Raw genomic sequence first — 13,927 nt, 5'->3', positions numbered from 1 at the left:
TTGTTAAAAAATACTTTCTGCCACCAAGTGTTGGTGGGAAAGGACCCACTATGTCAGTGTGTACCAAATCAAAAATGCGTGTTGACAGGCGTGTAGCGTGTTTGGGAATTGCAGCCGCCTTGGATTTAGCCTTTTTGCAAACCGCACAATCCAAAAACACCTTACACCCCTTTAGATCCAAACCTTTTGCGAACTCCGGCATCTTTCTAAGAACACGGAAACTGGCATGCCCCAATCTTCTGTGCCACTTGGGAATACACCTGGAATGCAAAGGTTTACCAGTTAGTGAATTCTCAACATTAACAGTTTCATGAGGACCCTCAGGCTTGCTCTGAGCAATCTGTTTCTGTTTTCTTTGTTTGTTGGCTTTAGGAGCCTTTGGCACAGTAACGTTTTCTCTCTCTGGGACAACTCTCTCTGGGTCTGCGTTGTGCCTTTTTGGAGTTTGCATACTTGCCTGTGTTTGCCCTTTAGGCTTTGGCTTTAAGTAATAAACACCACCAATCAGCATAGTTTCAGCAATAATATCACCATCTTTAACTAAGTAACTTGCTTTTTCGAGGTGGTGAACCTGGAACTTTAAATCTCTAGACAAGTGACTTTGACTAAGCAAATTACTGGTTGCTGAAGGTATGTAATAAACATCAGGGATGTGTGTATCGAGCTCTTCAATGTATTTCTTAGATTTTTTAGACCGCCCCCTCTCCCAACAAGGGACTCGGGGCGGTGTACAGTCAATGCAAATAAAATACAGTCATAACAATAAAATACATTTAAAATACATTAGGAGGGGGAGATAGACTGTACAAGAAATAAATATATTCTAAAACCCTAAAAACATCCCAATTAAAACCCCAAACCCAATTAAAATAAATCCCCGGGAGGTAAAACTAAGAAAGTGCCAGGCCAGCTGATTGAAATAGGTGAGTCTTTAACTTTTGACGGAAGGAACGGAGGTCGGTGGTAGTTCGAATGTCAGGGGGGAGGTCATTCCAGAGGGTTGGGCCCATCACAGAGAAGGACCTACTCCTAGGTGTCGCCCGCTGGCATTGTCTAGCGGACGGCACCAGGAGGAGCCCCTCCCTGTGTGAGCGGATAGGTCGCAGGGACGTGTGTGGTAGGATGCGATCCTGTAGATAACTAGGTCCTATGCCATGGAGCGCTTTAAAGATGGTGATCAATACCTTGAAACGCACCCGAAAGGCCACAGGTAGCCAGTGCAGCTCGCGCAGGAGAGGTGTTACGTGGGAGTAACGTGTACTCCCCATAATAACCCGCGCGGCTGCGTTCTGAACTAGCTGCAGTCTCCGGATGCGTCCCAAGGGAAGCCCCATGTAGAGGGCATTGCAGTAGTCCAGGCGAGACGTCACCAGCGCATGAGTGACCGTGCGCAGGGCACTCCGGTCCAGTAGGGGGCGCAATTGGCGCACCAGGCGAACCTGGTGGAACGCCCCCCTTGCCACGGCTGCCACATGGTCCTCTATTGACAGCCGGGCATCAAGGAGGACGCCCAAATTGCGCGCCCGCTCCACAGGGGACAGTTGTTCACCCCCTATGGCCAGCGATGGAGTCAGCTGGCTGAACCGAGGTGCCGGTACCCACAGCCACTCGGTCTTGGAGGGGTTGAGTTTGAGTCTGTTGTCCCCCATCCAGACCCCGACGGCTTCCAAACACCGGGACATCACTTCGACAGCCTCGTTGGGGTGGTTTGGGGTTGAAATGTACAGCTGAGTATCATCAGCGTACAGGTGGTACTCAACCCCAAAACCACAGATGATCTCACCCAGCGGCTTCACATATGCGTTGAACAGGAGAGGCGAGAGGACTGACCCCTGTGGCACCCCACAAGTGAGTGGCCTCAGGGACAACCTCTGCCCCCCTGTCAACACACATTGCTTCCGGTCGGAGAGGTAGGAGCCGAACCACCGCAAAACGGTGCCTCCGACTCCCATCCCCTCCAACCGGCGCAATAGGATACCATGGTCGATGGTATCAAAAGCCGCCGAGAGGTCTAATAGGACCAGGATAGAGGAACAACCCCTATCTCTGGCCCTCCAGAGATCATCAACCAACGCGACCAAGGCTGTCTCAGTGCTGTGCCCGGGTCGGAAGCCGGACTGGCGTGGGTCTAGATAGTCGGATTCGTCCAGGTGTCGTGGAAATTGCTGCGCCACCACATTCTCAACAACCTTCGCCAAGAAGGGGAGGTTGGAGACTGGACGATAATTAGCTAGCTCCATTGGGTCGAGCGAAGGTCTCTTGAGCAAGGGTCTCACCACCGCCTCTTTCAAGGCGGTTGGTAAGTATCCCTCACCCAGTGAGGCGTTCACCAGGCCCAGGAGCCAGCCTCGTGTCACCTCCCAGGCTGCCAGTACCAGCCAGGAGGGGCACGGGTCCATTAAACATGTGGTGGGTCGCAGCCGTCCACGCAACCTGACCAAATCCTCGGGGGCAACAGAGTCAAACTCCTCCCAGAATGGTCTCTCAAGACTCGCTGTTGGCGGCTCGTCTGGTCCACTGACGGAGGTCCACCCGCTCCGGATCTGATCGATTTTGTCCTGAAGATATTCCCCAAATTCCTCTGTTCTACCCTGTAAGGGTGTCTCCCGCGCCCCCTGCGATAAAAGGGAGCGGGTCACCCGAAACAGGGCGGCAGGGCGGTTATCCGCGGACGCAATAAGGGCAGCACAATGTCTACGTTTGGCCGCTCTTATTGCCACAAGGTAAGTCCGCAAATAGGCTCTTACCTGTGTTCGGTCAGATTCGGAGCATGAGGACCTCCACCTGCTCTCTAGACGTCTCCTGTGGCGCTTCATCACCCTAAGCTCCTCAGTAAACCAAGGAGCCCGGGTGGGTCGATGCCGCAGGAGAGGTCGCAAAGACGCAACCCGGTCCAAGGCCCCAGTCGTCGCCCTATTCCAGGCAGTCACTAGGTCCTCGGAGCGGGAGCGGGACAAGGCTACAGGTATTGGCCCAAGCTCCGTCTGGAATCTATCCGATTCCATCAGGTGCCTGGGGCGGTACCAGTTTATAGAGTCTGGTTCCGCCTCCTCGCGGTGGGGGATAGCGCCAGGGAAGTCCAGCCGGAGGGACGAGTGGTCTGACCATGACAGGGGCGTGATGACTAAATCCCCTATTCCCAGATCACTCGTCCACTGTTCAGATACAAAAATGAGGTCCAGTGTGTGGCCCCCTTCGTGAGTGGGGCCCTGCACTAATTGGGTCAGGTCCATGGCCGTCATGGAAGCCATGAACTCCAGAGCCACCTCAGAAGCCGCTCCCGTTGACGGCAAGTTGAAGTCCCCCATGACCAGAAGTCTGGGAGTCTCAATTGCCGTCGTTGAGATTAGCTTGAGGAGCTCGGGCAGGGCTGCTGATGCATAGCGAGGAGCCAAGTATACAATCAGCAAGCCCCACTGCCTCCCTGGGCCCCAGTTCACACCAAGGGACTCACACCCGGGTATCTGAGGGACAGTGAACTCCCTCGGCTCTAAACATTCTCGAATAACCACCGCCATCCCACCAGGTTTCCGGGCTGATGGAATGCCCGGAAACCTGGTGGGGACATTTCCACGAGGGGTAAACCACCCTCGTGGCCCAACCAGGTCTCCGTTATCCCAGCAAGGTCTAGCTCCCCCTCTGAGATCAACTCATTAATGAGGGGGGCCTTGTTGGTAACAGACCTTGCGTTGCAAAGCATCAGCCGCAGGCCCTGGCTCTGTAGCACCTGTCCACCTAGACTGCAGGGGTTGGTACAAGCGACCGGGCGTAACCAGCAGCCACGGTCTCCCAACCGACCTTGAGATCTTATCCTGTCCTCGCATCCCTTCCTCCCCACGACCGTTGTAATAGGACAACCCTCTGCTTGAATGACCTTTACTTTCCCCACCACCACCGCATCCCCGTCCTTCCTAGACTCACCTATTTGTCCGGCGCTGGCTCTCCTCCCGGTCTGAATAGCCCTCCCCCCCACCCTGGAACCCCCTAAAAAAGATAAAAAACATTTTACTAAAAATCCCCTTAGCTTCCGGTTCCTGCACCTCTCGGGGTCCACGAACCCGTCCTCAAGGCGGGCCCTTGAAAGAGCCAAGGGCCAAACCTGCGAGAGAGGGGCCTCCCGCAGGCGGAGCAAATCTAGCCTCGAATAATTTATTATCAAAGTTCCAATAGGGGTTAAGGTGCTGTAGGTGGTAAGAATAAGTCAGTATGGGGGGAAGGTTGAAGGCATTAGTCCCATAAGTCAATGTGGGAGGTAAGAGGCATTGTCCTAGATAATTCTTCAGTAAAGAGTGGGGGGGGAGCAAATGTCCAAATGATGGGATTAGACGGATGCGACGATAATGGTAAGAATGGTAGAAAAATGGGTGATAGCCCTAGCTGTAAGGTTGGTGAAAACCCTCCGTAGTCTGAGATGGTCCTAGGTGGGGATAAGCTCAGGAACAGAGATTCAGGGTCCTTGGTGGGTGAGGGGGCAGTCTTGGCCCAGGTATCCAGATAGCCATACTCCCAGGCAGCCTTCCAGCCTCTCCATGGTCATAGGCCCGGTCCATGGCCCTTGACCAGATCTCCCAGAGGCCTCAGATGATCCAAGCCCCACAACCACCATAACCACCATCTTCTCCCATTCTGTCCTGGCTCCCACCTGAAGGGTCCAGTAATCCAGGCTCACCCAGTGCTCACCCAGCGTTCCTAAATTCCAGGCGTTGGTCTTCCTGCGTCTTCCCAACAGTGCCGGCCTCCAGGAGTCACCAGGAGCCGACAGAGGATGATACGAAGCCTCGGTGAAAAGCCTCTGCAAGGCCCTTGGCAGAGGCATTTTACAAGTAAAAAATACAAGCAGGTCTTCTTTCAGCCTTTCCTAATCAGCTGTCTCGCCTCTCTGCCGGCCGCTCTGTCATCTCCACTTGTCTCCTCTGCCTCCTCTGTCTCATCTGCCGGCGCGCACGCCAAACGCCGAACGCTGCTGCGCCGCCGCCATTCCTTCCTACTCGCACTCCCCAGCCTCTTCCTGCCTCTTCCTGCCTTACGCCGATCTTCTGTGGCCTCCCCTCGACCACCGCGACCACCCTGGTGGACCAAAATACATCCAAAACCAGCCTGGGTGGTCTATGAGTCCGACTCTCGACCCTCCGATGGAACGAGGGCCGGAAACAGCACCCATTGCCCCGTTGGAGCTCTCTGGCGTCTCCCGGAGCTCAGGAGGCGATCGCCATTACCGGAAGCTCCTCCCCTTCCCTTCAGGAATGTAAACAGTTCCTTTTCCCATAACCTTGCAAGTGTGGTTGGTGAAGGAATACAGTTCTCGATACTCGGGCTCTGGTTCGCCCATCTCTGTGAAAAGTTCCCTTCTGTGGGTAATGTGCACAGCTGCTCCACTATCTAAAGTCCACAAAAGACGTCTGTCGAAGTTTGGATCAGGTTGTGGAACGTTGGTTATGGCCAGTGTCACAAGTGGAGTTTGTGAATCACGCCTTGGACCACGACGGCCTTGTCTTCCGCCTCTACCTCTGCCTCTGGAATCTGTTCCTCTGGGCTGGTACGTGGCAGGAGCTGGAACTCGTTGGGGACAATCCCGGGTGTCATGTCCCACACGGTTGCAGGTGTAGCACTTTGGCATCCTTGGAGCGTAGCCTCTTCCTCGGAAGGGACGTCTGGCTGGAGCCTTTGACGCTGGAGGTCGTTGCAGATGTGGTGTAGCTAACCTGATAGCTTCGTCTTCCACTAAAAGTCTGCAAACGTGGTTAACTGTGCGTTGAGCAATAGGCACGTAGTTAATCTTTGCAACAGCATCTTTCCATTCATAATTCAATGAGTTAATGATGATGCTAATCATTTGGATATCATCGATTACATGGCCATTTTGTCTCAATTCACTTCTCATTCTTTTCAGTTTGGTCAAATGTCCACCAATTCGTTCACCAGGTTTCAACTTCGAACCATGGAACTCAGACATGAGCAAACATGAAGATTCAATTGAAACGGGCCTGTAGCAATCTTCCAAAATAGCCCAAATTTCTTGGGCAGTTGCATCAGGTGGAAAGATACCCTGGATCTCAATTTCCATTGACATGAGCAAAGTCGTGATTGCTCTATTTTCCAAGTCTCTTATCGCAGGTGTCCACGGTGGAGGAGGAGGATTAAAAATCATGCAATGTGTGCCTTCTCTTCGAAGCAAGAGCACAATTTCACTGACCCAGGCTTTATAATTCTCTCCTGACTCCTTTAATTTGGACTCACCAGTCAAGGGGGTGACTGTGAATACCTGCTGAGGAATGTGCATCGGAACAATTTGTTGTTCTGGTTGCAAAGCTGGTTGTTGAACCAGGGGATGCTGGGGTTGCATCATTGGCCTTTGCGTGGCAACATCAAATTGGCTTCCTCGAATTCGCCTTTGGCTTTGCCTTTTTCCATCTAGGGAGGATTCAGCACCGCCAGGGGGTGTTGAAGACTTAACCTTTGGGGGCAAAGTTTTGGCTTCTAAAGAACTCATAGGTAAATCTCTAGAGCTTTGATGAAACTGCATCATCTTTTGCTCTAATAATTTTTCTCCGCCAGCAGATGGCAGTGCAGCTTCACTTCTTGGCTGCAGCCCTCTATACATGGCCGGAAGTTCAATGGGCTCAAAGGGATCACGTGACCTCGGTGACGTGTACATATCTCTTTGTTCTAATTGACCAATGAACTCTGTGGGGTGTGTCTTAGGCTGTTGTTTTGAAGAAAAGATGGCGTCCTCAGACATTTTGGGAGTGGGGGAGCTCCTCCTACTTCTCTTCATTTTGTTAAAGCATTCTCTCACCTCCCTAGTATATTTTTCAAAACGCTTTAATCGATATAGATAGCTTTGCATTTCTTCCTCATCATCTGGGAAGATTTCATAAACTTTGCTTTCTGCGTGGGAGGATTTTTTCTCTGCTGGCAGTTGCCGTTTAGACTTTTGCCGTTCGTTAATTGTATCTTGATAATGAGGAAGATTTACTGACCTCAGTCCGTAGATCTTGCCTTCTGTAGCTCCTTCCCCCACATCTGGCTCGGCACCTGAAGGAATTTGTTGCTCCTGGAATACGTTTGAAGGTTCTTGTTTCTCTGTGTCTGAGGAAATAGATTCTTTCAAGCGCTTTCCATGTCCGCGTTTTTTTCTTTTCTTTCTCTTCTTCGACATGGCTAATTAGCCTTAGTCAGTTATCTTTAGATAGCATGAAGGGAAAATACAGCCATAAATTGTAGCCATCTCAGCTGCCAAGTTGTCAACCATCCTCTGCTACCAAGTTGTCAGGGGAAAAACACCCTGTAGAAATCTGAGATCTATGGACCGAGGCTGATTCCCTTCCGCATATCTTTTGAGATATTAAGAAAATAAATAAAAGTCTTTGACAAGTATTCTAATTAACAAACAAACTTTAATAAAAGTAAATAAAAGTAAAATAAACTAATTGTTACATTTTTATAATGAAAGCTCCGGTTGCCAAGTTGGCAGCCGAACAAAGAAGAAAGGAATTAGTTCTGGAATGTGTAACGCATGCGCAATAAATCACTTTCAGATAAGAAGTTTTATGACCTGCGCAATAACTCTTTCTTAGTTTAACTCTTGAGTGTCAGTTCATGCCTAGCAAACTTTTTAACATCGTGACACATCCATCATCCATCTATCTATCTATCTATCTATCTATCTATCTATCTATCTATCTATCTATCTATCTATCATCTATCTATCTATCTATCTATCTATCATCTATCTATCTATCATCTATCTATCAATCAATCATCTCTCTATTTACAGTATGTATCCCATTCATCCATTCTTCTATCATGTGAGATATTCTAAACTGGAAGGATGATGGCTTCTTTTGCCCTACCTTCATGGGTGTCCATGAAGGATGTCAATGACATCCTAACTGTTTTGAGCCACCCTTTAGGTATCTTTGAAGAATTGCACATTTTAACACCCAACGAACTGCTTTCAAAGAGTCAAGAGTCAAAAGTTCTCCAGCAGCAATAGGTTTTCCTTTCTCTCTCTCTCTCTCTCTCCAGGATGGGAGCTGCCAGGTTTCCTTGCAAGATGGCCGCGTGGCTGTCAATGTCCTGTCCACGGAGCTTGCTACCAAGAATGCCTACGCTGATGATACCAGCCACTACGTGGCGATCTACAGCGATTCTGCAGGGTACCACTCTTTTGCATTGCATGTTTGTCTTGTCCGCTTCCCCAGTTGATCTCCCCATCTTGAAATGTACAACATTTTATGTTGTAGGGTCCGGATGTATGTAGACGACCAGCTTCAGGGATCCACGGCAGGGCTGAATCGGGAGAGGAGGCAAAAGCGTGAAGCCGAGTTGGGCGTTTTTCACCTGGGCGGTTTGCCCAGCCCCAGCGACATTGGCAACCTTACGGGCTGCATTAGCAATGTCTTCATCAAGAGGTGAGCCAGGGCTTCAACCGTGTCCCCTTTCTACCTTGCTCCAGCTTCCTTTCCTTCTTCGCGCCACTTTAACTATTGGGCTCATTGAGGTTTTGAATTACTGCAGATATTTTTGTACTCGTCAAAACGCATCTGCCGTGTTTTTCCCCCTGGACAGCTGTTCATCTTCTTTTCCTTTCTGCACTAGGAGATTGGAAGCCCAGGCAGTTGTGGATATGCAGCAGAGCACCGAGAGTTTTAATGTGACCATGAACTGCCCCCGAGATCGGCAACCCCAGCAGATGAGAGCGCCAGAAAAGAAGAGCAGGTGGAAACCGAAGGTGATGGAAATACAGTAGAAGAGAAGATGAGGGTGGAGGTTTGTTCTCCGAGCCTGTGAGTTGGTTTCCAAACGTTTCATTACCAAGCTAGGTAACATCTTCAGCGGAGTTTAAGGGATCTCAATGTCGATGTTCTTCTGCTTATAAGAGCTTCATATGGCACAAGACTTATCACCAGGCCCTTACATGATGAGAACCAGAGATTGTATTCAGCAGGTTCTGACTAGTTCTGGAGAACCGGTAGCGGAAATTTTGAGTAGTTTGGATACCACCTCTGACTGGCCCCGCCCCCATCTATTCCCTGCCTCCCAAGTCCCAGCTGATCAGGAGGAAATGGTGATGTTGCAGTATCCTTCCCCTGGAGTGCGGAGGCAATGGAGATTTTGCAGTATCCTTTCCCCTGGAATGGGATGGGAATGGAGATTTTGCAGTATCCTTTCCCCTGGAGTGCGGAGGGAATGGAGATTTTGCAGTATCCTTTCCCCTGGAGTGCAGAGGGAATGGAGATTTTGCAGTATCCTTTCCCCTGGAGTGGGGAGGGAATGGAGATTTTGCAGTATCCTTTCCTTGGAGTGGGGAGGGAATGGAGATTTTGCAGTATCTTTTCCCCTGGAGTGGTAAGGGAATGGAGATTTTGCAGTATCCTTTCCCCTGGAGTGCGGAGGGAATGGAGATTTTGCAGTATCCTTTCCCCTGGAGTGCAGAGGGAATGGAGATTTTGCAGTATCCTTTCCCCTGGAGTGGGGAGGGAATGGAGATTTTGCAGTATCCTTTCCTTGGAGTGGGGAGGGAATGGAGATTTTGCAGTATCTTTTCCCCTGGAGTGGTAAGGGAATGGAGATTTTGCAGTATCCTTTCCCCTGGAGTGCGGAGGGAATGGAGATTTTGCAGTATCCTTTCCCCTGGAGTGCAGAGGGAATGGAGATTTTGCAGTATCCTTTCCCCTGGAGTGGGGAGGGAATGGAGATTTTGCAGTATCCTTTCATTGGAGTGGGGAGGGAATGGAGATTTTGCAGTATCCTTTCCCCTGGAGTGGGATGGGAATGGAAATTTTGCAGTATCCTTCCCCTGGAGTGCAGAGGGAATGGAGATTTTGCAGTATCCTTTCCCCTGGAGTGCAGAGGGAATGGAGATTTTGCAGTATCCTTTCCCCTGGAGTGCAGAGGGAATGGAGATTTTGCAGTATCCTTTCCCCTGGAGTGGGGTGGGAATGGAGATTTTGCAGTATCCTTTCCCCTGAAGTGGGAACGGAATGGAGATTTTGCAGTATCCTTTCCCCTGGAGTGGGGTGGGAATGGAGATTTTGCTGTATCCTGCCACGCCCACCAAGCCATGCCATGGCCACCAAGCCACACCCACAGAACTGGTAGTAAAGAAAATTGAATCCCACCACCGCCCCCTCTATTCTCTGATCCATCCTAAGACCCTCACCTGATGTGATCCACAGCTGACGTGATCTCTCCATCACAAGACCTACTGACCACATGAAGCCCTTATAAGCCAAAGAACATCGACATCCCCTAAATTCCACTGAAGATGTTACCTAGCCTGGTAACGAAACATTCAGAAACCAACCCACAAGTTCGGAAAATGAACCTCCACCCTCATCCAACACCCGAACAACAGATATTCGCCACTATCAAATTCTGGACTGTGAATTACAAATTATGTCTCTGCAGGCCCCAAGTAAGGCGATGCTGAAAGACAAAAATTGCCACCTGCTTAAAGAGCCCAAAGCTATTAAAGATGCCTTCCAGTTTGGTGGATCCCCTGCCAGCCGCTTAGAGTTTCATAAAATACCAGGAATTTCACAAGAAAGGTAAACATTTTTCTTCTTGCTTGGAAAGTCTGACACTGAACTTCAGAAAAAATAAAAAAAATAGGGAGGCGAAAAGTCTCAGGTCCTTGACTTACAACCACAATTGAGCCCAGATGTTTTGTTGCTAAGCCAAGTGGTTTTTAAATGAGTTGTGCCTCATTTAACGACCTTTTTTGCCGCCATTGTTAAGCGAATCGCTGCAGTTGTTAACTGAACCATGTGGTTGTTAAGCAACTCGGGCTTCCTCCGTTGGCTTTGCTTGTGGGAAGCCAGCAGATGAGCTGAGGCAATGCAACATTCATGAATACATGCCTGAATTTTGATCACATGAAAAATAATTACCGCATTTTCCAGAATATAAGACACATCTTTTTCCCTCAAAAAAGAGGCTGAAAATCTGGGTGCATCTTATACACTGAATACAGCATTTTTTGCCTCCTGAAACCCCGCCCCCTTCACCAAAATGGCCGTGCATAGCTTTTAGAAGGCTTTCAGACAGCTCCTGAGGGCTGGGGAGGGCAGAAATGAGCAAGAAACGCCCTGTTTTTGCCCCCCCCCAGCACACTCTATAAGCCTCCTAAGGGCTATTCATGCCCTTTTTAAAAAAAAGGGGGCCCATTTTCACGGAAAACGGGCCGTTTTGGGGAGATTTGCAGAGTGCAAAAACTTTTTAAAAAAATTTTCCTCTTCAAAACCTTGCTACGTCTTATACTCTGGTGCGTCTTATACTCCGAAAAATACGGTATGCCATTTTTTTTGTGCTGTCATAACTTTGAACAGTCATTAAACAAATGATAGTAAGTCAAGGAGAACCTGTACTCTATTCACTGATCATCTGAACTCCACTCCAGACTTAAGAAAGCTTGAATGACAGTCGATGCTTCTTCAACAGGTTTCATTTCTCCATGGAGTTGAGATTGAACTCCTCCAGTGGCCTGCTTTTCTACATGGCTAATGAATCCCTGGGCTCCTCCTTCTCCCTTTTTGTCTCCAATGGACGATTGGTGCTTTTGGCTGATACCCACGGACATAAACTGAGGCTCCGGACCAAAGAAAAGTACCATGACGGAAGATGGCACACGGTAAGGAAAGGGAAAATACTGTAGGCACATTTTGTTAATCTTTTCTATGTCAAATGCCTCAGTTTTCCTGTGGATTAACACTGAGCAAAGAGTGTGTTTCTATTGAAGAACTAGCATCAGATAGGATATGGCATCGATTCCTTGGCTAAATGGTTAAATCTGTTCTATTCTGTTCTATTCTATTCTTTTTTATTCTAATTTTCTATTCTAGTTTATTCTAATTTTCTATTCTATTTTCTGTTCTATTTTCTATTCTAGTTTATTCTAATTTTCTATTCTATTCTATTCTATTCTTTTTTATTCTAATTTTCTATTCTATTTTCTGTTCTATTCTATTTTCTATTCTAGTTTATTCTAATTTTCTATTCTATTTTCTATTCTAGTTTATTCTAATTTTCTATTCTATTTTCTATTTTATTCTCATTTTCTATTCTATTTTATTCTCATTTTCTATTTTCTATACTATTTTATTCTCATTTTCTATTCTATTTTATTCTCATTTTCTATTCTATTTTCTATTCTATTTTATTCTCATTTTCTATTCTATTTTATTCAAATTTTCTATTCTATTTTCTATTCTATTCTATTTTATTCTCATTTTCTATTCTATTTTATTCTCATTTTCTATTCTATTTTCTATTCTATTCTTTTCTAATTTTCTATTCTATTTTATTCAAATTTTCTATTCTATTTTCTATTCTATTCTATTCTGTTTTCTATTTTATTCTATTTTCTATTCTATTCTATTTTCTATTCTATTCTATTTTCTCTTTTATTCTAATTTTCTATTCTGTTTTCTATTCTATACTATTTTCTATTCCATTCTATTTTATTCTAATTTTCCGTTCTATTTTCTATTCTATCCTATTTTCTATTCTATTCTCTGATCTATTCTATTCCATTGAAAAATCACATGCATCTCCGATCCTTTTCAGGTCTTCTTCAGCAGAGATGGGAACAGAGTTCAGTTGGTCACTGATGGACTGAGGTCCCTGGAGAAGTTATTGCCAACCACTGTCGACTTTGGCATCTCCGGCACCTTTTATGTGGGGGGAGCCCCACTGGTCAAAGCCAAGGCTCATATACCAGTAAGGAAGCTTTACTTGGGACCTGCTTGTTCATATAACCAGACTCGCCCCTGATATGAAGAGAGAGAGAAGTTTATGAATTGCACCCATTTCCTGGACCAGGAAGCCTAATCAGTCATTTGTGCCTTGTCACTTCCCTGCTGGATTACTGCAGTAGGCTCTGCATGGAGTTGCCCTTAAAGACTATCCAGAAGCTGCAAAATGTAGCCGTTTGCATGCTTCTGGGCTCTTTGTAATTTCCCCTTGTTACACTATTGTTACATGAAGTACACGGGCTCCCACTTATTTTTAGGTGCAATTGAAAATTCAGGTTATCCTTTTTAAAAAGCCTACAAGGATCAGGGGGGCACCTTCTGTGCATCATACTAGATCAGGTGGGGTAGAGGCACTCCAAGTTCCTTGCCTTAGACATTGTCATCCGATGGGACTTTGAAGGGGCGTCTTCACTATAGTTGCCTTGGCCCTTTAGAAGGTATTTATTTATTTATTTGTCAAATTTTAAAGCTGCCCATCTGGAATCCCAATCCTTTTTAGCATTCTGGAAGGCCACAAAGACTTACCGCATTTTTCGGAGTATAAGACGCAACAAGATTTTGAAGAGGCAAATTAAAAAAAAAAGGTTTTGCACTCTGCAGACCTCCTCAAAATGGCCCGTTTTTCACGAAAACGGGACCATTTTTTTTTCAAAACAATGGCATGCATAACCTTTAGGAGGCTTATAGAGTGATCCTGGGGACCTCGGGGGGGGGGGGAATTGAGCAAAAAACGGCCCATTTTTTGCTCATTTCTGCCCTCCCCAGCCCCCAGGAACACTCTGAAAGCCTCCTAAAAGCTATGCACGGCCATTTTGGTGAAGGGCGGGGTTTCAGGAGGCAAAATAATGCTGTATTCAGTGTATAAGACACACCCAGATTTTCAGCCTCTTTTTGGAGGGAAATAGGTGCGTCTTATACTCCAAAAAGTACGGTAGCTGTTCCTCAGTCCTTGGGCTAGGATAAGATTCAATCAGAGTCAACATGTCAATGGAGATTCTCAGTCATCCAGGTCATGGTTGTCCCAAAGGTGCTTTTTCAAAAGGCAGCTGGACTTCCTTTGTTTTTCCCTTGAAGATATTTCACTTCTCAACCAAGAAGCTCCTTCGGTTCTGGCTGAATGGTGGCGTCAGAACTAAAGAAGCTTCTTGGATGAGAAGCGAAACGTCTTT

General features: G+C 47.3%; 1 protein-coding gene across 1 annotated transcript in view; it reads left to right on the top strand.

Moving 5' to 3' along the window:
- LAMA5 (laminin subunit alpha 5) overlaps positions 1–13,927 on the top strand; it is a 258,524-nt gene that overhangs the window by 237,065 nt on the left and 7,532 nt on the right. Inside the window, exons 70-75 of the mRNA XM_081949680.1 lie at positions 8,029–8,159; positions 8,247–8,414; positions 8,602–8,734; positions 10,414–10,553; positions 11,446–11,635; positions 12,571–12,723. Coding sequence (XP_081805806.1) covers positions 8,029–8,159; positions 8,247–8,414; positions 8,602–8,734; positions 10,414–10,553; positions 11,446–11,635; positions 12,571–12,723 — 915 coding nt within the window. The remainder of the gene's footprint in view (positions 1–8,028; positions 8,160–8,246; positions 8,415–8,601; positions 8,735–10,413; positions 10,554–11,445; positions 11,636–12,570; positions 12,724–13,927) is intronic.

Source organism: Natrix helvetica (genome assembly GCF_964273705.1).
Source record: "Natrix helvetica genome assembly, chromosome: 3".
Classification (NCBI taxonomy): Eukaryota; Metazoa; Chordata; class Lepidosauria; order Squamata; family Natricidae; genus Natrix; species Natrix helvetica.
This window is presented reverse-complemented; position numbering and strand designations above follow the sequence as displayed.